At 53.3% G+C, this 24,752-nt stretch overlaps 2 protein-coding genes across 2 annotated transcripts; both read left to right on the forward strand.

Annotated features, from left to right (window-relative positions):
• Positions 1-6,037: 6,037 nt before the first annotated feature.
• LOC309890268 (adenylate cyclase type 10-like) lies at positions 6,038-14,830 on the forward strand (the record flags this gene model as incomplete). The annotated part of the gene is made up of 12 exons (XM_082783949.1): positions 6,038-6,226; positions 8,376-8,414; positions 8,781-8,924; positions 9,035-9,240; positions 9,703-9,796; positions 10,112-10,200; positions 10,767-10,958; positions 11,174-11,295; positions 11,826-11,902; positions 12,824-13,013; positions 13,963-14,015; positions 14,712-14,830. Coding segments are annotated over exons 1-12 (1,344 nt in total), but the record flags the coding sequence as incomplete, so codon positions are not given.
• A 5-nt stretch (positions 14,831-14,835) lies between these two features.
• On the forward strand, positions 14,836-21,698 carry LOC309890269 (adenylate cyclase type 10-like; the record flags this gene model as incomplete). Its single annotated transcript, XM_082783950.1, has 13 exons — positions 14,836-14,861; positions 15,092-15,284; positions 15,592-15,678; positions 16,135-16,418; positions 17,086-17,222; positions 17,884-18,015; positions 18,584-18,838; positions 18,983-19,321; positions 19,539-19,590; positions 19,838-20,060; positions 20,431-20,538; positions 20,676-20,857; positions 21,518-21,698. Exons 2-13 carry the CDS (start codon positions 15,102-15,104, stop codon positions 21,696-21,698), a joined length of 2,163 nt encoding a protein of 720 aa, XP_082640076.1. The 5' UTR covers positions 14,836-14,861; positions 15,092-15,101.
• Between the last annotated feature and the right edge of the window lie 3,054 nt (positions 21,699-24,752).

Below are 24,752 nucleotides of genomic sequence, written 5' to 3' on the forward strand. Positions count from 1 at the left end.
GACGCCGAGGAGGGGTGGCGCAACGAGGTTGGTGGTCGGTGGCGCGCCACGGTGGGCTGGATAGGGAGGGGGCGAGGCGGCGGGTGGTTGGTGGCTTCTGTGGAAATGGCCCTTGTGCGGGGTGGGGGCGGTGCATTCAGAGGAACCTTGACAGGCTGCAGATAGGGGCAGGCAGGAACCTTTTGAAGTTCAGGAGAGGGAAATGCCAAGCCCTACCCCTAGGGAGGAACAACTCTATTGAGCAGCACTAGATATCTGGGTACTAAATAAGCATTTCTTCATGGAAGGGGTGGTTAGGCATTAGAACAGGCTGCCCGGGGAAGTGGTAGAGTCCCCATCCTTAGAAGTATTCAAGAGACGTGTGGACATAGCACTTAGGGATATGATTTAGTGGTAGCATTAGGTTGATGCTTGGACTTGATGGTCTTAAGGGCTTCTTCCAACATAAGAATTCTTGTTGAGGATGGGGATTCAACTAACAAGTGCATTTTTGGGAACTGGCTCTCTCCTTCACTGTAGGTGACAGCAGCTTTGTGGGCCCTGCGAGGAGGCACCTCTGTAGTGATTGCAAATGGAGTCCACCCGAAAATCTCGGGTCATGTCATCACAGATATTGTAGAAGGGAAGAAAGTTGGAACTTTGTTTTCACAGGTAAGACCTGCAGGTGAGTACGGAAGTAATATGTACGCTGGGAGCAGTAGAGATTCCGTGGAAGTTTAGGGTTGAAATTTGGCTAGGCCTGCCTGTTCAACAAATGGGAAACTATGCTCTGCTTGACAAGCGGCTTTGGAAAGGTAAGTTTCAATGTTGGAATGGAACATCTTGAATCCTCTGCTTGGGTTCCTTCCAGCTGATGACTTGCTGCATCAGCCTTGCATTCAGAGAACTAAGTAGAATTTGTCTTGTTTTCAGTCTTAGAGGTTATCGTCTCTTATTGATGATTTCAGGCTGAAAGCATGCATATAGAATGTAGTGCTGAACTAAGATAGTGTGCGGTTTCATTTTTTATCCTAGGTTCTTCTTATGACTCAGTCTTTTGTTACTGTATGTAGCAATGTTTTCCTGCCTGTGTGTTGCTGTGACAATGTAACAAGGGCCGCAGAAAGTCAGACCAAAGATCTGTGATCTTAGCAGAATAGAACAAGTATAGAGTGATACTCGTGACTTGCACTGTAGTAGGTGCCTTTATTGCATGCAGTTCTTTCTCAGGTGAGTCATTGTTATGGCATGTTCATGGATAGGACAATAATGTTAGTTTGTGTGTTTGCTTAGTGGTTCTGGGTCCCTCAGGATTTTTGCAGGATTACGGGGCTTACTGTGAGTCTTTGCCTGTATGTCAAATACTATCAAAGTTACAACCTTGGTGGCAAAGTGAGGGAGCAGGGTTTAGGAGAAAGGTATTGTCGAAGCTCCCTGTGTAAGCATGTATCTGAAACCAGCAGCAGTAGGCATGTAAGGTGTAATCTTGTTCAGGGTTAGGGACAGTTTGTTATATTTCTGCAGCTTTTGCCTGTGGTTTTGCTGGCTGTTGAGTCTTTAGACCTTGCATCCTTCTAGATTTTAAGAGCTTGGAATTCACTTAGAAGAGGGATGCTTAGGAGGGGTTGCTGGCTAACTTGTTTTTGGGAAATCATGGGGTACGGTTCCTTTTTTTGGCGTTACATTTCAATCTTTAGGTATATCAAGCCATTTGTGTCACTGTCCAGAGGATTCACAAAGAGCTTCAGCACGCATTGCAAGGGGCTCGACTGCATAAGCGCAGTAGTACGAAGAGACTGAGCAGGGTCACCTTTTTCATCTGTAAAGGATAAGTCTGTAATTACCCCTGCTGGGACTGCTGTGCATTCATGGCTTTTTGGCATTTGTGGACTCGAGGGTGTGTTTTTTTTTTTCTGGCTCTGGTCTCTGTGTTTGAGTCCTCTGCAAGAAGCTGTACTGTTTGCGTGTCCATCGTGGGCATGACCTTCTCTCTTTGTTTCTTGTAGCCCAGGGCATGGGCACGGAAACTTGAACGAAGCACGAGGGTGAGTGGACAGCAGTGTGGGCCCTGAGTTGGTCAGTGGACTGTGTTAGTCTGCTTTGCCTGTTGGGCAAACTACCTTGCGACAGCAGAGTACGTCTCCTGCCACGTTTCTGAGGCGCGCCAGACGTCAGCAGTTCTAGTTCCTGAAATGCTGGAGATGCATCTCTTTGGGGTGTTAGGTGGGCGAAGCGGTGATACTGGGCTGGGGAACACGGGTCTGGGGCTTCTTGGCTCTTGCGGTAGGGGATGAAAGAAGAGGAGTGGGTATAGACCGTTTTATGGATTGTCACGTTTGTCTGTTCTTTCTCCTTGATCTAAGCCCCGTGGGCTTGGCTTGGCACAGTGAATGGAAGCGCTGGGTGTGGGTTGGGAAGGTGAGTGGAGAAAAGTTGGAAAACAGGCATTGTTTTTGGTTTGGTAGTCTATTGGTCCACCTCTGGGTGACTCCTCTTTTCCAGGGATGAAGAAGGTACTGGGAACATCCTAGCTGGTCTCTGTGGTCCACACTGAGGATGGATTCTGAGCCCTGAGAATTAAGTTCAGGGGCAAATCTTGTGTGTTGGCAGGGGGAGGCAGGGAGTTGTCTAGGGGGTGTCTATCTGATTTCAGTAGCAGAGCAGGTCAGTTGACTACTGTTTTGTTTCTGAGGAGGGTGCTTCCCTGGAAGAAGTTTGGCTGGCGTGCTGGTGCCTGATGGCACTTTATTTCTGCAGGTGAAGAGGAGCCTTAGGCTTGAAGCAGTGTCCTGGCTAGCCTTTGTGTTCCTTGATGAGGATGGAACCTGCCTCCCAGCATTCCCAAGCTAAGCTGGGGGGGCAAGTGCTATGTTTGAGTTGGGGTTGTGAATGGACCCATAGGGCAAGGGTCTGTGCTTGTAAGTCATTGCAGCGGATGGGGCCTTTCAGGATTGATCAGGTCAGGCAGAGATGATGTGTGGGGAGTTCTGTCACGTACAGCGTGAACACGTGCCAGGCAGGGCAGTCCCAGCTTGTTGTCTGTGCTGTGCTGTTGCTCTTGGTGCTCGGCAGGCCCTGGGGAAGCCATCCTGAGGGTATTGAACACTTGACCTCATCGGAATAACGCTGATGTTCAACTGGGAGCTGAGCACCTCTTGTCTTGCAGTAGGAGCTTAAAGGGATCACTTCTTCCGTGCGTGTAACTTTTATTTTGTATCGAATGTTTCCTGATATGATCATTATGTGTTACGCGCTCCTCAGGTTTTGATATCCTCATCGCCTTCTTCCACTGGACAGATTAGATGGGCAACTTGGTAGCCACACTAAAGGTCCTAAATGCTTGTTTCGTCATCAATTCTGTGATTCTGTGATCACAGGGCTGATCCAAGCACTTCTTGTCTTGCAGTCACAGCTTAAAGAGCAGATGCGTTTTGGGTCTTGTGCATATTTGGTTTCAGATTGTGTCTGTTTCCATCGTCACTGTTGTGGAAGTCATCTGGGCTTCACCAGGAGCTCAGGCTGGGGAATTCATTTCTGAAGCGTTATTCTTAAGGGGTTTGCACTGCCCATCCTTCCGGTCTCTTGTCTTAAAGGCAAGCATTCTATGCGTCCATCATCCCAGTTCTGGCGGTCACTTTCAGTCGCAGGTCATGGCATTTGAGTCTGTCCCTGGGGTGGCCACAGATCATCTGTTCTGACTCGCTGTCACTGTAGGGCTTCCCTCTGGGAGTTGTCATTCTGCCTGGTGTCATTCTGTTACGCTCCTAGATTTTTCTTTCTATGTAAAGAAAGGTTTGAGCTAATTCCAGCTGAAAAGAGTTTTTTGTTTGTTTGTTTTTATCTGAATAGAGTAAAACGATCTATTGATGCTTCCTTAGCTGGGCGTAGTGCCCAAGAATGGGGAGAGAATGAATGGCCTCCTGAAAGAATCATACAGCATTATGGACCAGCTACCTGGAACCTGAATGAGGTAGTATGGGGGCCCGAGAACCTATTTGTAATTTGAATTGAATAATTATGTTGCAAGCTGTCCTTGGAATTGTAACTATATATAGTTACAATATATATAATCATAAACCATAAAATAGCTGAACTGGGAGCTGCAGGGTTGATGTGGGAATGTTGAGGTGAAACTCTGTGGTTTGTAGCACGCAGGAGGTCAAACAAATGTATCGAATGATCTTTGCTGGTCTAAAAGCACACCAATCCCAGCCATGTAAATCCCAGCTGAAGGTATAATAACATGGTAGAGTAGCATGGCTCTGCTCTGAGATGAGACATAATTTGTGGAAGCAGAGCAGAAAAGATGCTTGTGAGTAGATGAATTACTGATCGTTTTGACTCTAGGAATGGATGACTTCAAGGAGGGAGCTCCTTCAGATATCAAGACATTGCTCTCCGAAGTAAGACAAAGGTTTTGTCTGAGAAAAAGGGAACAAAAAGTTAACCATTCATGTGTTTGGGTTTCTGTGTGGTTTGTTGTTTTTTTTTTTTTTTTTTTTTTTTATGCACATTTAAAATGAAGTGACTGTTTTTGTGCTGGTTACATGCGGTGTCTTTTATATCCATCTAAATTACGTTTACTCTGGGAAAATGTTAGGCAATAATGGAATAATGAAAGTTAAACTTGATTTTGTTGTTACACCAGACTGAAGCATGATTTGAATCAAGTAATTGGAATTACAGTAGGCTAAAATTGCTGAAAAACGAGTTTGGAAAGTTGAAATGCATTTATTTGCTATTAAACCTTACTGAAAACATTTGGTTGTTTTCAGTTAAGAACTACTGGATTCATAAATGTAATACACAAATGAGAACATTTATGAAGTTTAATATTTAAACCATACCATTTTCAAAATACAGAATTGTTAATTTTATTGAACAAGTTTTCCAGTTTTCAAGCAGTGACCTTGCAAACAGTTCAGGTAATCGGTGACCCTTAAAAGCACAAGCCAGTGTTTTCAAAACAAAACAAATCTCCTACTTAAATATCTCTTTTCTAGTGATCTTCTAAGAGGTTAATTACTAACCACCGTTTGCTGCTTATGTTACCATCCTCATCCTCCATCCTTCACTCCTTATCTCTTCTTCTCTTAAACTTCACGTTGCCACTGTTGTTTTCAACCTTTCCTCTTGGATGGATGGAGCAACATGAAACAACTTTTCTAGCCAGAATAGAATAATTTCTGAATTTTATTTATGTGTTAGCATTCTTCATTCTGGTTGTGTCAGTGGTCCGCTGACTTAACTGACCAGCAGCCTGCATTCCCTGCCACCAGCCCCTAACCACCCCCCCAAGAACAGAAGAACTGAGCAACCATTCTGGAAGGTTCTGGTGGTGAATGTTGTCATGAATATATGAATGTTCTTTACCCTCTTCCAGTCTTAATCCTATTTGTACTTTTTTCTTTTTTTTTTAATAACCTCATTGGAAGAAGTAGCTCTATACATTTGTACGGGGTCACAGCGGCTGCTGCTCAGCAGGCATTGATCTATGGAGGATGGCACTGTTAGCCCACCGTGTTGCTGGAGGGCAGCCACTAAGCGATGACCTATGAACCAGGTCATCACCTACCAACCAGGTGATTGTGATGACCCATGGTGGCAGAGACCAAACTGTCCTTCAAGAAGGCCCCAGGCTCACTGCATCGTCCGGTGCTGAGGGGTCTTCATCTCCTCCCTCCCAGCTGGGCATGGTTGTCTTCTGCTGAGGTACCCCGGTACCACAGGGCACTGACCATAGCATCTGCCTGGGAGGGGAAGTACCCGTACTCTGAGATGGAGAACGGGAGCGTGCTCCTCCCCGATCTTCTTTCTGAGGACTTCACCTGGGACAGCCAGATCCCCAGGCTTATCGTGGGAGTGCTGTTCTTAGCGGATTTTTCAGGTGGGTTGGGCACGGTAGAGCCTCCCCGGAAACGAGCCATTGGGACACACCAGGCCCTCGGGGGCCCTGGCCCGTAGATGGCACAGCTATCTTGTCGCTCTTGAGGACTCCTGCTGTGATGGCTAAAGAGAGCACGGATTGGCTTCTCTTGCGATGCAGCGACTGACAGGCGCTTAGGCTTGGCAGCATGGGACTGGCTGCCAGGCCCTGTGGCCCACGTAGACATGTCCTGATTTCTGCCTGTTCTTCCTGCAGGTTTCACTTCTTTGTCAGAGAAGTGTGTCCAGCAGAGCGGCACAGACAGAGGTGCTGACGAGCTGGCACAAACACTCAATGACTACATGAGCGACGTTTTGGAGGGTAAGAGCCATGCTGCCAGGCTGTTGTATATGGGGCCCTGAGGTTGCTTGCGGAGGGCAGAGGCAGCCTTGCTGCACCAGCTGCTCCTGCCTCCTTGGAAGGGCTGTGGAGCTCACTGTGGCCTGGGGGGACAGTGGGAGCCGTGGGGCTCCCGTGGCAAGAGAGGAGCGCAGCAGGTCTCTTCTGCTGCCCACTGGGATGAGGGAGGCCCCAGTGGACTGCAGGCTGGCAGACGTGCCTCCAGGCAACAGGAAGGGCTGGAAGGACTTTGCAGGGAATTACAGGCCCGTCAGCCTGATGTCAGTATCAGGGCAGGTTACGGAGCAGGTGATCCTGAGTGCTGTGACATGGCACATGCCTCCAATGGAGGGATCAGAAGCAGCTGGCGCGGGATTTTGAAGGCTAGGTGCCTCCTGACTACCCTGATCTCCTACGACAAGGTGACCCACTTGGTAGAGGAGGGAGAGGCTCTGGTCATTGTCTGCCTGGCTATTTATAAAGCGTTTGACACTGCTGCCCACAGTATTCTCCCAGAGAGACTGGCTGCTCAGGGCTTGGGCAGACATACTGTTTGCTGGGTAAAGAAGTGGCTGGACGGCTGGGCTTAAGGAGTCCTAGCAAGCGGAGTTCAATCCAGGTTCAATCCAGTTGGTGTCTGGACACCAGTGGCCTTCTCCAGGGCACTCTACCAGGGCCTTTTTTGTTTAACATTTTCATCAGTGACCAGGAGGGAGGAGGGGATTGAATGCACCCTCCATCAGTAAGTTTGCAGACAATTCCAAGTTAGGCGGGACGGTTGACTGGCTTGAGGGTGGGAAGGCTTTGCTGAGGTAGGCTGGGCCAAGTCCAGTCACATGCCACTGAACCAGGCTAAGTGGTGGGTCCTGCGCTTGGCACACAGCAACCTAATGCAGCCACATAGGCCTGGGGGAAGAGTGGCTGGAAATGTGCCCAGTAGAAAAGGATGTGGGGTTGCTGCTTGGCGGCCAGCTGAACATGTGCAAGCAGCGTGCCCAGGTCTCTAGAAAGGCCGATGGCATTCTGGCCTGCATGAGAACTAGTGTGGCCAGCAGGGCTAGGGAAGTGATAGCTCTTGGACACGGCAGTGGTGAGCCCACACCTCGAATATTGCATTCAGTTCGGGGCCCCTGACCACGAGAAGGATGTCTGAGTTGCTTGCGTGTGTACAGAGAAGATCATCAAAGCTGCTGAAGGGTTTAGAAAACAAGAGTTACGAGGAGCAGCTGAGGGCATTGTGGTTGTTTAGTCTGGAGAAGAGGAGGCTGAGGGGAGACCTCATTGCGCTTCCCACCTCCCTGCAAGGAGGCTGCAGCGCAGAGGCAGTCGGTCTCTTTTCTCAGGTGACAAGAGAGAGGCCATGAGGAAAGGCTCTCGATTTGGGGCAGGCTGTGCTTGGGTTGGGTACTGGGAAGAATTTCTTCAAGGAGGTTGTGGTTGAGCACTGGAGCAGCCTGCCCAGTTAAGCGATGGAGTCCCAGTCCCTGCAGCTATTTAAGAGATGTGTGGACGTGGCACTAAGGTAGATGGTTTAGTGATGGGGACTCAGTAGGCTAGGTGGATGGTCAGACTTGATGATCTTGAAGGCTTTTTCCAGCCTAGATCATTCTCTGATCGTATGAGCAAGGGGACACCTGCTTTCTCAGCATCTGTCTCTGTGCTTGCAGAGAGACCGTTGCAGTTCCACGATGGAACACCGCTTTGGTGCCATTAGGACCGCAGGCAGGCTGGGGGCATCCAGTGAGTGCCAGCGTGCCAGTGACCTAGGGAGGCTCGCACTGACATCTGTGTGTGGCCCTCCTGAGCCCCTTATCCTGGGGGACGTCTCTGACCGTGAGCATGTGGTGGCCACCACTTTGGCAGCATTTGCAAGTGTCCCCGCTCAGAGATCTTCACCAGGCGTCTGGACGTGGCCCCGGGCAGGTGGCTCTGAGTGGCTCGGCTTGAGTGGAGACGGGGTGCGGGACTGGAGCAGATACTCTCCAGAGGTGCCTTCCAGCTTGCACCGTACTGTGCTTGTGTGGCCTCCCAACTCGCTGTACAGGGGCCAGGGCTGTGGCTACAGGTGGCTTGCCCCACGGATTCCGGAAGAAGGCGCCCCATAACTCTGCCTTCCCTTCTTTCTCCACAGTTGTGCTGGATTTCGGAGGAGACATCCTGAAGTTTGGAGGTATGTCCTTAGGAGGAGGCTGCTTCCATGTCCTGCTGCTGTGCAGTGTTTCCCGCGGGAGCCGCTTGCTCTGTGCTCTGGCCTGATGGAGCAGCTCTCTGGCCACGCAGCAATCCCTCCGGTGGTGTCCCTGGGCTGCTGCAGCTGCGGAGGAGTGCTGGGCAGAGGGTCCCCCCGCCACCCACCCTCTTGCCCTGCTGCCCTGGCTGGTGCTGTGGCTGGTCTGGCAGAGGGGAGGGGTCCCTGTGGCCAGGGTGCTGTCCTTCAGGAGGATGCCCTCCCACAAGCCCGTCCTCCTCTGCACGCCGGCTGGCCACTTGCTGCTGTCCCTCAGGAGAGCCTTCCCCTTCCCCTCACTTTCCCCAGGGGATGCTGTGCTGGTGCTGTGGAGAGCATCAGAAGCTCAGCTGCCTCAGACCATCAGCCTGGTGCTGCAGTGTTGCCAACAAATCCAGAAGAAGCATGGCAGTCGTGACACACACGTGGGTCAGAAGCTCCACCTGAAGATAGGTATGGGCGCTGCAGGGTCAGCTGTGCCACGTGCACAGCCCTGGCACTCTCCAGTGCTGCTGACTGCTTCTGCTCCCCGGTGTCAATGCTGCTTCTTGCTCTCTCCCCAGGGATCTCCGCAGGGCAAATGACCGTACTGGCTGCTGGAGACAGGTACCATCAGCAGTACTTCATCTGCAGCCAGGCCCTGGAGGAAGTTATGAACGCCCAAAACCTTGCGGTTAAAAGTGAAGTGATTGTCTCGCCCACCTGCTGGAAGCTGTGTGAGCAGGAAAAGATCCAGACCAGGCTTCTTGGTGGCAAACGGGTTCTGAAGGTAGGTGGACAGGTTGGCCTCTAGAGCCTCTCTGAAGACCTGCACCTGAGAGGGAAGGAGGCAGATGCCAGAAGGCTGAGGCGCTGGACGTGGAGAGAGTTGTAGCTGTAAGGGTTGGTAGAGAGCTGAAGCAGTTGCCCTTCCACCTCAGGGGTAGCTCTGGGTAGTGCTTGCTTGGTGTGACTGGCCAAGGGAAGCACAGGAAGGGTGTGGGCCCCACCAGCAATGTCCCCCGTGGGTCGCGCAGCTGTCCTGGAGAGCTGGGGCATGCTTGGGTGATGCCTGCGTGGCTCTGGTCCTTCTGAAGAGGCACTTCCGTCCCAGCTGAAAATCCAGAGAGGTGGGCTTGCTGCACCAAGAGGTTCTGCCCTTCTCTGGAAAGTGAGAGTGGAGGGGCGGGCTGTGTCTCCCGGGGCTCCTTGGGGAGGCCAGTGGCAGTACTTTTGTTCTGCGTGTCTGCAGGTTCAGAGGATGGAGCACATGTCTGGATCAGAACGCCAAGATGCTGCAGGCCAGTTTGAGCAACACGTGAAGATGCAGCGTTTGGAAAGGATAGGTGAGTCCCTGCTTCACCGTGTTCTGAGACTGGCTGGAAAAATGGGGCCTGCCTGCTTCAGAGTTCCAGGGAGGAACTCCCCCTGCCCTCTTCCACCTTTCAGTCAGCATTCGTGCCTTTGTCCCTCCTGTGCTTCAGCTGAGGCTGTCGCTGCCATCCCCTCCTTCCAGGGGATGGCTCTGGCCAAGCAGCTGCAGAGGGGAGCAGGAGGAAACGCCAAAGAATCTTTGCTCTGCTTTGCCCAGTGCCAGCCCCGTCTTTCAACCCCCTTGTAGTCCCGTCCTGCCAGTGAAGGCCTGCGTTTGCTTCCCTTAGGGCACCTAAGGCCAGCTTTTCTCGTGTCCAATGGTCCTAAAGTGGCAGCAGAGATGCAGAAGTACATACCAGCAGCTCCTCTCAGGAAGGTAAGGCCGCTGCTGCTGGAGGCTGCATTTTGGGAGGGCAGAAGAAGGTGTGCATTGCATGGGTGGAGCTCTCGTGAAAACAGACAAATGGAAGAAAAAGCACCCTGGGGCGGGAACCCAGGGGACCTGATGCCAGGCTTACTGGTGCTGCACGTGCCAGGCAACTGCCCATTTTGTGCTGCTCCTCAAAGAGGCACGGGTGGCAGGAGGTGGACTTGCCTCTGTCTTTTCCATGACTCTTGCTCTGGACGTGCTGTGGGCACGAGGCGAGGACAAGGGGGCGAGTCTGCTCAAGTCCCTGGGATGTGCCAGAGGGTCGCCCCTCGCATCCGTACTTGCCACAAGATGCAGTGTTGCTGGAACATTCCCCTCTCGTTTGTGCTATGACTCTGCTGTGACCTGCCTGCCGCAGGCTGGCCTGCGATTGGCACCGAGCAGGGGACTTACCCTTCCTCCAGTAGTACCTGGTATTGCCAACATGCCTGCTCTCCCTCGGTACGTGGCACGGGCCCAGAGGAACCGCCGGGAGAACAGGCTGGCAAAGCTGTCGTGCTCTTCACTTCCAGCTGGACGTGGATATGCCGCTGCACCTGTGGTCTGAGCTATGGCCAGTCACCAGCCTCTTTATCCAGCTGCAGTTTTCTGCAGAGGCCAGGTTACTGGATCTTCAGAGGGGCCTCCGTGATGCCAACAGGATGATTTCAACAATCATCAGTCCTCACAAGGGTGAAATCAACAAAAGCCTTCTGTTTGATAAGGTGAGCGTGGGGGAGCAATCCCACCCCCAGAGGGTGGCCTGTGTCTGTTTAGTGGAGAGGGACTGAGGAGCAGCTCTGCCTTGCTGGTGGGATCAGTCCTCTGTGGCTTTGTGTTGACCTGCAGCTCTACTGGTCTCCCTGGCGACTGCAATGGAACGGCATTAGCTGCTGGCCATAGGCACTGTAACCAGATGTGTTGCATCTGTCCTCTGCAGGGCTGTACATTCCTCTGTGTGTTCGGAATGTCTGGAGCAAAGCTGCATGACGAGAGCACCCGTGCCTTGGACAGCGCTCTTCAGATCTTCAGCACGTGCTCCAGATCATTGAGGAAACTTGAGTGAGTGTGTGGCGGTGTTGCAGGGCATGCGTGCTGCCTGGGACAGCGCAAGGGGGCTGACCAGCAAGAGACGTGGCCTCCTGGCTTGGCCTCCTTTGTCCCTGGCAGGATTGAGGCAGCACCCTGAGAGGCAGCAGGTGGCCCCTGGGCTTAGCTCACGGCAGCCAGGCGCAGTCCCTCCAAGCACAGCCTGCCAGGAACAGGGCTCTGGCCTAATCTCAAAGTCGCTGGCATTGTAGGTGCTCTGTGGGTAGCACCTGCTTTCCTCCACTAGTGAGAGGGGCTGTGGCCTGCTGCAGGTCACAGCCATCGGGCCTCAGGGGAAGGGTCCAAGCCGTCTTGCGTGCACCCTCCCCACGTCCCTTGTGTGTGGTGCCCCAAGCTCTCCAAGTCCCCGAGGCACACACCGGCTGTGGGACAGCAGGTGTCCCTGGTTGGTGCCAAGGGGAGACGTGGGAAGTGGCAGAGCGGGACGAGCAGGACTGCGCCTGAGGCACCACTGAATTTGCACTTCTCTCCCTGTGTGCCAGGGCAATGTCTATTGGGGTCACCAGCGGGACGATGTTCTACGGCCTCTGTGGCCATCCGGAGAGGGCTGAACATACAGGTACCGCACCTTAGTCTGAAGAGTGGGAGGCTGGCGTGGGTGTGCTTAAGCACACCTGTCACACACACATCCATCATGAAGAGATGGGAAGGCTGGGGCAAGCACATATGCTACAGCCTGCCGAGAGCGGCCCAGATGTCACAGGTCTCGACCTGAGGTGGGAGAATGGGCTCAGACTTGCGGTTCCCGCTGGGTCAGCTTGCCCTGCTGCGGGGTTGACCTGTGCCTGAGGGTGTAGTCCCAAAGCTGGGAAAAACAAGGAAACCTTGAAGAATATAGAGAGTCCTGTAGCTTGTGTAGTATTTCTATAGCTTGTATAGTCTTTTAGGTGAGAGAATAAGGGAACAGAGAGACAGGTAGCCTTGAGCTAGCAGCAGCAAGGGAGATAAGGGACAAAAGGTGAAAACAAGGAGGAGAACAACAGCTCCAGACTAATCTGTAGTAACCTTTTGCTCATTAAGGGTCATAAACGTATTAAAAATCGTACCCATCAAAATGCTAACGTATGCTAATGTGGGATTTGATGTGTCCCCACTTCCCCAGCCCCCACTCTTTCTCTGTAATGTGCAAACTCAGGAGACATAAGTTAGGTGAGCTGTAATAGCCAATCAGAAGTACCCAAAGAGATAGCTTTCACAAGTTTGCTGTGTACAAGTAACGGTGATTCAAGTCAGAGGTGTGCTGGCTTTGCGGAAGATCGCCAAGCACCTGACTCTGCAGAGTTATATAATAAAATATTTAATTATATAATATATATATATTTATATAATGAATTAATTAAAAGATCTTTGCTGTGTGTGCTCATTGGTGCAGTGCACTAGGCATGCACCTATGGACAACAAGGGGAAGTAGCCCTTGGCCTTAAAGGGTGGGGCAAGGCTGCTTTCCTAACCATGTCAATGTGTTCTCTCTCCATGGCAGTGATTGGCCATAAGGTGAATTTGGGTGCCCGCTTGATGGTGCACTACCCCAGGCTGGTGTCCTGTGATGAAGACACCTACAAGGCCTCTCGCCTGCCCAGTTACCTCTTCAAGGAGTTGCCGAAGACAAAGTTGAAAGGTGTTACAGATCCCGGCGCTATCTATCAATATGTGGGGATCACCGACAAGTGGTGAGTGTCTTCCGAGCCATCTGGATGGGGCCACAAGGGGAAGCCAAGGGTGCAACCTTGACCGGTAAAGAGGAGCTGTGCAGCAAGAGACCAGCCTGGCCTCCCACAGACATCCCTTCCCTGTGGCCAAGAAGATCCAAAGGCCTGGCATGGGTCTGCTTTGTGCCTTTCTGCCCTTGTGTCTCCTGCTGCTAAGAGAGCTGCGAGTGACGCCAGTGGGGTGCAGAAGGTTGTCCTGGCTTTGGAGACGCACGCTAGCCATGCAGGCTTTGTCCAAGCGGCTTTCCGCTGGGCTCCCTCCCTGCTCTGTGTTTGCTCCACTATGTGCAAGGCTAAGGCAGAGGTCATTCTGATGCAAGGAGGAATTTTTTCCCAGCTCCTTCTGCGCAGGAAGCTTTGGGTCAGTCATGCCGCCTTGGGGAAAGGTGGGCCACTGGGCCACTCTTCCTCCTGTCTGCCTGCTCAGTTCTCAGCTGTCCCTCCGGGCCAGGGTTGGAGGACCTTTTGGATGTTAACGTTGCTGTCTCTTGAAAACTATCAAAAGACTTGAGCCAAAGGTGCCAGGTGCTTGGTGTCCTGAGCCACTAAGTGACACAGGTCCTCCTTTCCAAGAGGCTTCTTTTGCTTGTCCAGGGTGGCAGAGCAGTCTACTAGCCAACAGCACACCCTGGCTTCTTTGCCGCATCTGGGCTTTCTTTGGTTTTGGCCTCTGGCGAGGGACTCCCAACACCTTCTGCTGTCCCGCCATGGCTGCTGGCCTTCTTCGTGCTTGAAGCTGTCCTGGCATGTCCACTCGAACGTTGGCCGGGGAGCATGCTCCGGACAGCATGCTGCTGGAAAGAAAAGCAGTTACCTGCGGCGGGTCTCCTCCCCTAACACAGCAGGCTCTATATTCCCTGGCTTCTGAACAACTAAGTGAAACTCATGTTTTGTCTTCTCCCGCTTCTAGCATCTTTGACATGGGTCTTACCAAGAAGAGGTCGGACTATGGCCCCTTGCTGGGTAGGTAGGGAAGTCCTCGCTCTTCAGAACCCCAGCTGCTTCCCTTTGCCCAAAGCAGTGCACCTTGCTGGAGGTTAACCCCGGTAGGCAGCTGAGCCCCACACAGCCGCTCGCTCCCTTCCTCCCTCCTCTAGCCTGCTGGCTGGTGGGGCAGCATGAGAAACTGCAGAGGCCTTGACACTGTGCCAGCACTGCTCGGCAAGAGTTCAGTGTGTTCTCGGCGTTCCTTTGGTGGCAAGTCCAGCACATCACAGCACACTCCAAGCTCCTGTGAAGACAAGGAGCTGTATCGCAGCCAAAACCACAACAGGCCCGAAGACGCCACCTTAGCTACAGGGTGCTGGCAAGAGCTCTGGGGCTCAGGGTGCAGTGAGATGTTTGGCATGCCTTTTGGGCGCAGCTGCCTGCAGTGCCTCAAAGTGTGCCCTCCAGTCTTGGGCTGGATCGGTGTGGGGAGCTGCGTCCAGCTGGCTGAATCTCATTGCCTGTGGGAGGAGAAGCGGAGGGGAAAGAGCTCCTAGGAGCTGCGCCGTGTGGCCAGCAGGCAGGCGGCTCTGAGATGAGGGGCTTGGAAGGAGGCCTGGGTGTAGGCAGGCTTGCTGACGTGGTGGAGGGAAGCTGCCGTGCCAGCAAAAGGGAATGCTGCCCTGCTTTTCAGCATGCTGCAACAGCTTGTTTCCTGGTTGGTCTTCACAGGTCGGGAGGTGGAGATTGACCTCTTTGAACGCAGCTTGAAGGCCTATGAGACTTTGGGACAGCCGCGCATCCTGGCGTACGCAGGCATTCTGGGCTCTGGAAAGAGCCACTTACTGAGCTGGCCTTTCTGGGCCAGGCCACTGGGCACAGGTAAGTGGGTTTTTTGAGCCCCTTCCCATGCCCGTCCCCTGACGTTCGTGGAAGACTGCGATGCCTCTGCCCTGTGCCTGGCCCTCCGCCCACACCCCCAGGACTGTGCACCCTGCGTTCCTTTGCAGTAAGAACCAGGCAGCGTGAGTCTCTAACTCTCCTGTCTTGGCAGGCGTGGGCTACTGGGGGCCTTTTCTGCAGCTCAACTGCCTTTTGCTTTTGCACCGCAGGGTTGTCACCATGGAACTGACCAAGGCCAACATGAGGCAGCCCTTCTCTGCCGTCTGTATGCTGGTGGCCAGGGCCCTGGGACTGCAGGCGGGTGAAACGTGCAAGGACCGGCAGCGCACCCTGCAGGCCAAGCTCCAAGGGGCGATAGAAGAGAGCAGTTACTGCCTCCTCAACAACATTTTCCTCGTCGAGGTGAGAGCGAGAGGGAGGCCTCCTGAGGTAGTCTGGTGGTTGTTTGGGTGTTCTGCTGGGCTGGGAGTTGCAGTGCTCATAGCACCCCGTTCTGATTCGTGGGTCCAGGGAGGCTCCTTGTCTGTGGTGACTTCATGTCCTGTGCATGTGCCAGGTGTCTTGGTCAGCGCCCTGGAAAGGCCAGTGAAGAGAGGCTTGCGCTGACCTCATGCAAAAGCAGAGGCGCTTTGCTCTGCCGTCTAGCTTGGTGGATAGGCATGCCTGGTCCCAGGATGATGTTTCTTTCTGACTCTGCTTTCCTGTCCAGTTTGCCATCTCAGACGAGGTTTGCAAGATGCATGACCTTCAAAGGAAAAGGGAGTTGCAGAAGACTTGTAGGAAAGTGCTACAGAAGGTGAGCGTTCCTCCTTCTACCTGGGTCAGAGAAAGAAAACAACCCTGCCCGCTGCAGGCTCCACATCAGAACAGCCTGAGTGGGCAGCAGGACGATGTGCCAGGGTCACCGCCCTTCAGGGCCCAGGAGCCCCTCCTCCCAGAAGCCCCTCTCACACCCTCCCCATATGCCTCGTCGTAGCTCGCCTCCTGTTAAGTTGGAGGGTATGTGCCCTGGAGGAGGATTGACGCCTTCTGCATTCCTTTGCCCAAGCTCCCTTCTTCAGAAGGGCAAGTGATGTTCCAGGAGGCCTTAAAGTCTCGCAGAAATGAAAAGCCAGTAAGCTTCTGAAGAGGGAAGCGGCTGGGGAGAGACTTCTGAGTATTCTCCGTCTCCGGAGAGAGAGGCTGCATCTCCTCCCCTAGAGGATGCTTGAGAATCCGCCAGACTCCACACAGATCCATCTGCTTTTTTCAGACCCTTGGAGGAGAATTTGGCATATTTGTCATCGACAACGCCCACTTCATCGACCCTGCCTCCTGGACTGTCATGTGGCCCGTGCTCCAAAGCGTCACGCTCTTTATGGTGATGAGCTTAGCTCCTGGCCACGAGAGAACGGAGAGCTTTTTCAAAGCTGCAGCAGACAGCACAACGTCCCAGAGAATCAGCTGTCTTCATCTGGAAGAGCTGAAACCTGCAGCTGTGGTGCAGAAAGTCTGCCAGGACCTTGGAGTGGTCAGCATCCCCAGGGATCTAGCAAGGTATGTTGCAGGCCACGGAGCTCTTCCGGAGGGGTTGGACCTATGCTGCCACGGAAGGAAGTCGCCCCGCAGGAAAGGAAGCACGGGGCCTTCTGGCAGCATCCTTGACTCCAGCAAGGACCTGGGTTTCTCCTTAAGACTCACCACAGCAGGTGTGAGCTAAAAATAGGCAGCTCCCAGGACGCAGCACGTGGGCAGTGACAGCCCTTTGCTGTTGCAGAGGAGGGAGGGCAAGGCAGGGAGGAAAAGGGAGAGAAGAGGAGAGAGGAGAGCAGAGGGAGATGGGTACCCAAGCCTCAGCGTGGCTGAGGTGTGAAAAAGGCTTTGACCAATGTAGCCAGGCTGCAGTAGGGATTCCCAGGAGCAGGGGTCCAGCCAGCTGCCAGAGCAGATCTGGGCTCCTGAGGACAGGGAAGATCAGGCTTGCTGTGTTGTGCTTTGGACATTGCCCACGACCATTTCCCCATGGACTCCAGCAAACAGTGTAGGGTCAGGGGTCCCAAACGCCCAAGCCAGTGGGAGGACCGCCCCCTTCTGAAGTGAGCCGTGGCTGTGACAAAGAGGCTGGTTACCCTGTGAGGCCTGAGTGACTCGCCACCCGCCCATCAGAACTGTGTTGCACCATACTTCCCTGGTGTTGGTCACTGCTGGGTCTGCTCCTGCCCAGGTTCCTGATCCAAAGAAGCTCTGGCATCCCATATTACTGTGAGGAACTGCTGCGCTGCCTGCGTCGCAACAACATGCTCTTGTTCAGCACTGGGAGGCAGGACAAAATAGTAGAGGACAACTGGGAGGGCTTGATCGGTAAGCACTCTTGTTGCGGACTGGCTAGATGCTGTTGCACGTCACCCCCCCCCCCCCACACACACACACACACACACACGACCGTGTCCTGTGGCTTTCCAGTGAGTCTGGGCAGAGTCCGATCTGGCAGCAGGACAGAACTTGATCTGGCTGAGGTGTGGGCTCCTGCACACCTTGCTGTCACCTTGGCAAGCCACCAGCTCCCTCGAGAAGAAAGCCCTTCTGCAGGAGAGGGTCAGACCTGGGAAAGTGTAATCCAAAACCAGAAATGCCCGCAAAGGCGCTGGGAACTGAGGAGCTTGGCAGTAACGCAAGAGCAGTAATTGCAAGAGCAATGCCAAGCAGAGTGCTGTTGCCCTGGGGACAGCCTGCATGGGCTTTGCCTTTTGGATTATCACTGGCAATTTCCCTGGCTGTGGGAGGGAGCGCTGTCAAAGGTAGCAACCGCTGCGTTCTGTTGCGGGATATTCGTTCAGTACAGCTGGGCAGCTGGTCCAAAGGCAGAAAAAGAGTTGCAAGGGCAATGCAGACAAAACCATTGCAGTGGAAACCGGTTTGCCCTGCTCACTGACCGCATTCGGTGCGGGCCATGAAGCGCACCCAACCGTGACAGGTTGGACTTGCCCCACCTTGTTCATGCTCTCTCTCTCTCTCTTCCCAGCTTCTGCAGTCGAGGCTTCACCCATTGTCTCAGCCACCTCAAGCTCCAGTGCTGGGAATAACAGTGGCAGGGTCTGCACCGTCAGAGCAGATGTCAGCCTGGAGACCACCGTGCTGCCGGCTGCCTTGAAAGGTGAGGGGCTGAGTTCGTGGCTGTGCTGGGGTCCTTTCCTGGGGTGCATGTGAGAGAGGGGCTGGGCATCAGCATGCTGCAGAAGCACCCTCTCAGCCTGGGGGGCCCTGCCAGGAAGGCGACTCTGGTCTGAGCAGACAGAGCTCTGTGCTTAAGGACACAGATGTCCCCCTCCGGGCTGTGGGCCGGCTGTGAGGCCCACAGCAGTTGTGGGGAGCTCCAAGTCCAGCTCTGAGGTGGTGAAAGCGCTCTCTGCTCTCTGTGTGCGCTGCTGGGCATCAGCCTAGTTCAGCTCCGGTAGGTCGCATCACGGGTCGCATGTACCCGCAGGATCGTGCCCTCCCCATCCGTGGTGGAGGAGCTCTTATCCCTGGGCCTTGTGGCCTGTGGTTGCAAGAGGAGTGGAGCCATCTTGAAGACATTCCCCTGGGCTCCAATTGCCCACCAGGTGCCATCCTGAGGAAGAGAGGCCAAAGTCTACCCTGTTTCCTGTGGTGGAACCGTCCAGCCTCTCCAAGCTCAGGCTCCGGGACACAAAAGAGAGAGACGATTTGCTTCTTCTTGACAGATATTGCACTGGCTGAGCTGGACCGGATCACGCTGCAGAAGCAGATGGTTTTGAAGTTTGCAGCCATCATAGGGCCAGTGTTTACCACCCAGCTGCTGGCTCACATCCTTCCCAGTTGCACCAGGCAGCAGATGAATTATTTGTTGGACATGCTGGTGAGCGACAACATCCTTAAGTGGCTGAAGGACACAGGGGTGCCCAGAGACATCCAAGATGCTCGAGAGGGGCCGGCCACCTCTCAGCAGGCAGGGAGCGGTAAGTGGTGGCAGTAACGTAGACCCAGGAGCGCTGTAGCTGAAGGAGGCCTTCCCCCACCAGCTTTGTGCAGAGGGAAATTCCCAGCGGCTGTTGGGAATGTCTCTACCACTCTGGCTGAGGCCACCATCCATTGCCTTGCAGGGGTGGAGAGGCCGTCTACAAGCAAGGAGACCACGGAGCAGCAGGCTGGCGTTCTGGCCTTCTGTGCCCCGCTGCTGCAGGAGGCAGCCTACGAGCTGTGGCCCAAGAGACAGAGGGCCAGCACGCAGCGCAAGTGTGCTGCCTTCCTGGAGAAGCACGCGCACAAATGCCGGAGCTGCCACGGAGGGGACTTTGTGGCCTTCCACCGCTTCGCCGTCCCCAGTCCCCAGGATGGGGAAAACTGCCGGGGCTCTGCTGACGAGGATGACTGGCACAGCTGGGAGGCCTTGGTGCTCGCTGGAGAACACCTGAAGAAGGACAGGACTCACACCCCTGAAGGTAGGCTGTGTGCCGTGCAGCGGAGCCCCCTCCCTCTGGAAGTCCAGGCCCATGCAGGCTGGGGCCCACCGGGTCCCCAACACCAGGGATAAGCCAGGGGACAAGGACGATCACCGCAGCTCTTGTGCCCTGGGTCTGCTCGACAGGACCCTTGCAAGCCTGCAGCTCTTAGCCCGGGCTATGTGGGGAGTCCCTTGACACGCTCTCTTCTTCCCAGGTAGTGCAAATGCCCTGCAGCCGCAGCAGGCTTTCTCGGAGGAGGAGTTCAGGTGAGGAGACAAGGTTCTGATGATTGTGGAAACGAGCGAGCTCCAGAGGAGACAGATGGAGCTCTGCCATTTGGCTGCTGGCTGGGACTCCAGCTTTGGGAGGAGGAGGCTGGCTGTGGGGTGGGAGCTGGGATGAGACAGCAGGAAATAGGGGTTTGTTGCTACCCGTAGGGAGAGCAGGGTCATCTCAGGTGATGCTCATCTGCTCTTTGCTCTCTTCTTTTCCTGGCAACCTGCCTCTGACCAGAGCGTCAGAGCGGTTTCCACCAGAGGGCAAATGGACAAGTGTGCAGCCCAGCAGGACCAAAGAGAAGGACGGTGGCGAGTGTTCCTGCAAATGCGAAGCCGTCATTGAATCAGTGCTTATGCCTTTGGCTCGCCACTATGTGGCAACAGGCAATGCTTCCCGAGCCTTCTACTACCTGCTGGAGTGTGCGGCTGCCTACCTGCACGTCTCCAACAGCTACATGGTGAGTGACCCTGCTTGCCAGCACGCATTGCACCTGGAGTCCACTGCAACAGGACACGCCCGCTGAGGGGCCTCCCAAAAGAAACAGTGGGGGCAGAGCCGGACTGTTTCCTGCGCTTTGCCTCTCCCACAGCAAGAGACGCGGGGCACTGAAGCAGGCCCGTCAGCACAAGCTGCAGTACCTGGGAGGCAGTCTGAAGGCTCCCTTGGTGCCTGAGCTCTGAGCCCACAGGGCACTGTGCTAGGGCAGGGATCACATGGGGAGATGCGGGCCCTCCTAAGGCAGGTGCCACAGGAGGCAAGAGGGAAGGGTGGAGCTAGCTGGGGGCTCTGCACCGATGCTCACCTGCTGCCTGTGTGCTTGCTCAAAGGCCCTTATGAAGCTCAACGAAGCGGAGGTCCTGAGGAACTCCATGGGGAAGACAGCAACTGTGTTAGACTGCTTTGAGGAGGTGACCTTCTTCAGCCTCAAAGCGGAGGTAAAGCGGCAGGGTGACGCCCTTCTTGCAGGGGGTGTCCCTGCTATGGCCAGCCCCTTATACATTTCTGCAGCCTCTGCAGGAGGAGAGGCTTGGGAAAGCGGTCCATGTCTGCATGGCTTCCTCTTCCTGTGCAGGTCTGCTGTAATCTAGGACGCGTGGGGCTGGCCAAGAAAACGACCAGGCAGGCGCTGAGCCTTCTGAAAAAGCGATTCCCTCAGACATGCGCCGGAGCCTTTGTCAAGTCTCTGTGGGAAAGGTTTCAGGGTGCTCTTTGTGCCACAAACAGAAGAACACCCTCTCTTCTGCTAGAGGCTCGGTAAGCAGCAGAAGGGAGAGCGTGGGAAAGGAAGAGTATTCTGGTGCCAGGCATTCAGGCCCAGGCCTGCCTGGACTTCAGGCCACGCCTAAGCTGTGCCATAGCTCATTAGCAGGACCGAGGCATTAAGGCACGACATGTGGGTCAAACAGGGGCCAGTGCAGCCTCACGCTGCCCCCCTGTGCAGTCCCTGGGCCTTTGCATAGAAAGCAGCTTGTGCCGAGGGATGCACCTGCTGGCACGTTTCGGATGAGGCTGGGGTGGCTGGGAACAGAGAAGAGATGTGAACAGGGAGGACGGGCTTAACAGGGGAAGGAAGGCAGTGACCTCAAGGGATGGGATGGGGTTGGGTTAAGGTTGGGGGGGGGAAGGGGGTGATGAGGAGAAGGCTCAGAGTTGCGATAGTCCTTCTCCTGCTGGTGCCTGGCATCACTTCCCCCCCCCCCGTGCTGTAGTGCCAGCACACCCTCTGTAGCGGTTGGCTGCCCCTGGCAGCACTTCTTCATTTGCCCACTTCCGTGCCAGCAGCCCTTCCAGCACCAGCTCCCTTCCTCTGAGGAGGTGTACGTGTCTCAGCTGCCACCCCACTTTCCCCTGCCCAGTCTGGTTTGGTGCTCTACAGCCGCGCCTCTGGGCTCAGCAGTTTCTCTTGTGTGTCAGGAGGAAGAAGCTAGCCTGGATGCTTCAGCAGACCCACTGCCTCTCCTTACTGGGGCACCTCTACAGCCTGGAGGGCACATCAGCAGGACGGAGGTTCTCCCGCCTGGCAGCTCGCATGAAAGCCAACGTGGACAGGAGAATGGACTCCTCTCAGGAAGAAGACTCCCACCCCGACAACTGACTTTCCATCCCTGCTTTTCTCAGTGTGTCTTAGTAAAACATCTGTTTTCTTATGGTGGTGGTTGTCAGGCCTTGCCAGGGAAGGTTCAGGTTGGAACTAAGAAGCAAGTTCTTCTCAGAAAAGGAGAGCTTGCTCCCCCAGCAAGAGACGCGGGGCACTGAAGCAGGCCCGTCAGCACAAGCTGCCTTACCAGGGAGGCGGTCTGAAGGCTCCCTCGGAACCTGTGTGGGCACCTGGAGAGAGACAGCATGGGCAGTTTGGGACGGTGGAAGCTGCCATAGTGCAGAGCGAGCAGAGGAGGGGAGGGCCACGGTGGGGGGGCGTTCCAGAGTCCCCGCAGGGTCAGGTGGGCTGCTCCGTCCCGAGGCGTGCCCACATGGGCTCCGGGGTGCTGGCCCAGGTCCTTGCTGCGCTTGATCGTTGGGCTGCTCCTCGTTGTGAAACATGGGATTAGAAATTAGAGAGCGATGGATTAAGAATGAATATGTAGGCAACACTCCTTGCTTCATATGTGCTACTGAGATGGGGAAGATGCTAAAACTTCTCCGAATTAATATTTACAGAATCGCAGAATTTCTAGGTTGGAAGAGACCTCAAGATCATCGAGTCCAACCTCTGAGCTAACACTAACAGTCCTCCGCTAAATCATATCCCCAAGCTCTAAGCTAGATTCCCTTTTTGAGTGGGTTTGTGAAAATTCTGCCAAAGAAGGTCAAGGACTATCAAGAGGTTTCTGTTGTGAGCACTATTTTATGGGAGCCTAGGTGGGGTGGGTATTGGAAGAGGGTGTTGACTAGGGCACTGCCTAGGGTTAGGATTAAGGTTTTGAGAGAGAAAGGTCAAACTCTCTCTAGGACTAAGGTTGTGAAAGGGCTGCCAAAGGAAGTTGAGGGCTACCAAATGCTTCAGATGGGAACACTTTTTCATGGGAGCTCTTGCTAGGACGAATGTTTGACCTGGGAGCTGTCTTAGCCCTGTCCTTATGTTTGGAAAGAAAGGAAGCACAGACTCCCCTTGAGACTGAAGTTGTGAGAGTGCTGCCAAAGCAAGTGGAGGGCTACCAAAAGATTCTGTTGCGAGCAATTTTTCTTGGGAGCACTAGGTGAAATGTTTCTTGGATCTAGGCAATGTCTAGGGCTAGGGTTAGGGTTTAGAGAGAGACAGAGAAAGTCCAGACTCCCATTGTGAGCAATTTCATTAAAAGGCTGCCAAAGGAAATCAAGGGCTACTAAATAAATTGCTTCCACTGCAAGCAGCATTTCATGGAAGTGCTGTGTGTGGTGTGTGTTGGACCTGGGCACTGTCTAGAGTTAGGCTTAGGGTTTGGAGAGAGAGAAAACACAGACTCCCATTGTTAGTGTGACTGTGAAGGGACTTTCAAAGGATGTGCCTTTGGGGTTGGGGACACAGCAGCACACATCTTGTGGTTGTGAGCTGAGTGCAGACCAGAGCCAGTCCCACTATGATATGCCAGCAGGGCTCTTGGAGCCTTGGGGCACGTGGGGCCCTGCTGTATGGGCAGCACTTTGGAATCAGTCAAAGTCCACAAATTGTTTTGTTTCACAGAAAGTTCAGAGTTAGGGTTAGGATTTGGAGACAGAGAGAGTACAGACTTCCGTTGTGAGTGAGTGTGTGAAAAGGCTGCTGTGAGAAACTAAGTTGTGTTTTTGCAGTAGAGAACTAGTTTTCTGTATTCAAAGGTAGTTGTGGAGTCATAACAAGGAGAAATGCAAAGTAGGTAAGTGGACAGTAGAAGGCCCCTCACTGTTCCAGAACAAGGTAGAAGCTTGAGAAAAATAGGATGAGCAGTGTGAGAATAGTAAAACAAAGATCACAAATTCTCAAAACATAAGAAAGGAGAAATTAAAGGGTTGGAAAAAAAAAAAAAAAAGAAAGAAAGGAAAATTGTACATATATGCTATAGAGGAGTGTTGGGTAGCTTGTGAACCTGTAGTACTCAGTCAATGAGGAAACAGGGGAGGTGATCAGGCGTCGGGTAATAGGGAATAAAAGGTTATGATTTGTTTACTAAAATGCACTCTTAATTGACAGGACTTCCGCCATTCCAATCACAAATAAAATAGCTTTGCAGAAGATCCTGTCTGAAGAAAATTAATTGAGATTTTTCTCACACTGCCAAAGGAAGTAGAGATATACCATGAGATATAAAATGGCTTCTGTTGTAAATAACTTTTTGTGGGAGACCTAGGTGGAGTGGGAGTAGGATCTGTGTCACATTGAAAGGTGCCTATCAAAGTCAAACACTTGCCTGTTTAAGAGCCCTGCCAACAACTTTCACTGAGACAGTTTCACAAAGTTGAAAACTTCTAATAAGGTGACAGATGGGACTGGACTAGATGATCTTAGAGGTGTTTTCCAACCTGGATGATTCTATGATTCTATTTTCTATATGAGATTTGGAATTGTTTTTGATAAACACCCTTTCTGCAATAGCGCTCATATCTGATAACAGTGCTAGCAAAATGCTATCTCAGGTATTCCTCTCCAAAAGATGAAGGTGCAGAGCTTACCAACAAGGCATCCCTGTCTTGGTGGAGACGAAGGAGCCCAGCCTTTCACCTACCTCTTCCAGCTTTCCAATCTCTTCTTTCTCCCCCCAGCTCTTTTATGACATTCCTCTCACTTTATCAACTAATGCTAACACCAACGCTTTTTCCTAACACTAAAACCATTTCCTTTATATCCTTACATTATCTGTTCCCTTCCCTGGAGTGATGTCTAGCATGATTTGTGTGGAGAGTCAAATAGTAAAGATATGTATGTTTAGCATGTATTTCATTAAGATTCATTTTACAAATAATCAAATGAAAGGTTTCACTCCAGGCACCATGGCCTTCAAGATTCTCTTCTGCTGCCAGATAAGGACCATCCTCATATGGCAAGACACCGTCCCTCAGTAGCCTCTCATACCAAGCCTACAGACCTCCATCCACAACATCTGTATAAGAGAGAAGTGGAAGCAGGCTGCTCAACTCCCACCTTGCCCAAGGCCAGTGCTTATCAGAGACACTAGCAAGTCTGACTATTCTCTGC

Source organism: Aythya marila (genome assembly GCF_965140915.1).
Source record: "Aythya marila genome assembly, chromosome: Z".
Classification (NCBI taxonomy): domain Eukaryota; kingdom Metazoa; phylum Chordata; class Aves; order Anseriformes; family Anatidae; genus Aythya; species Aythya marila.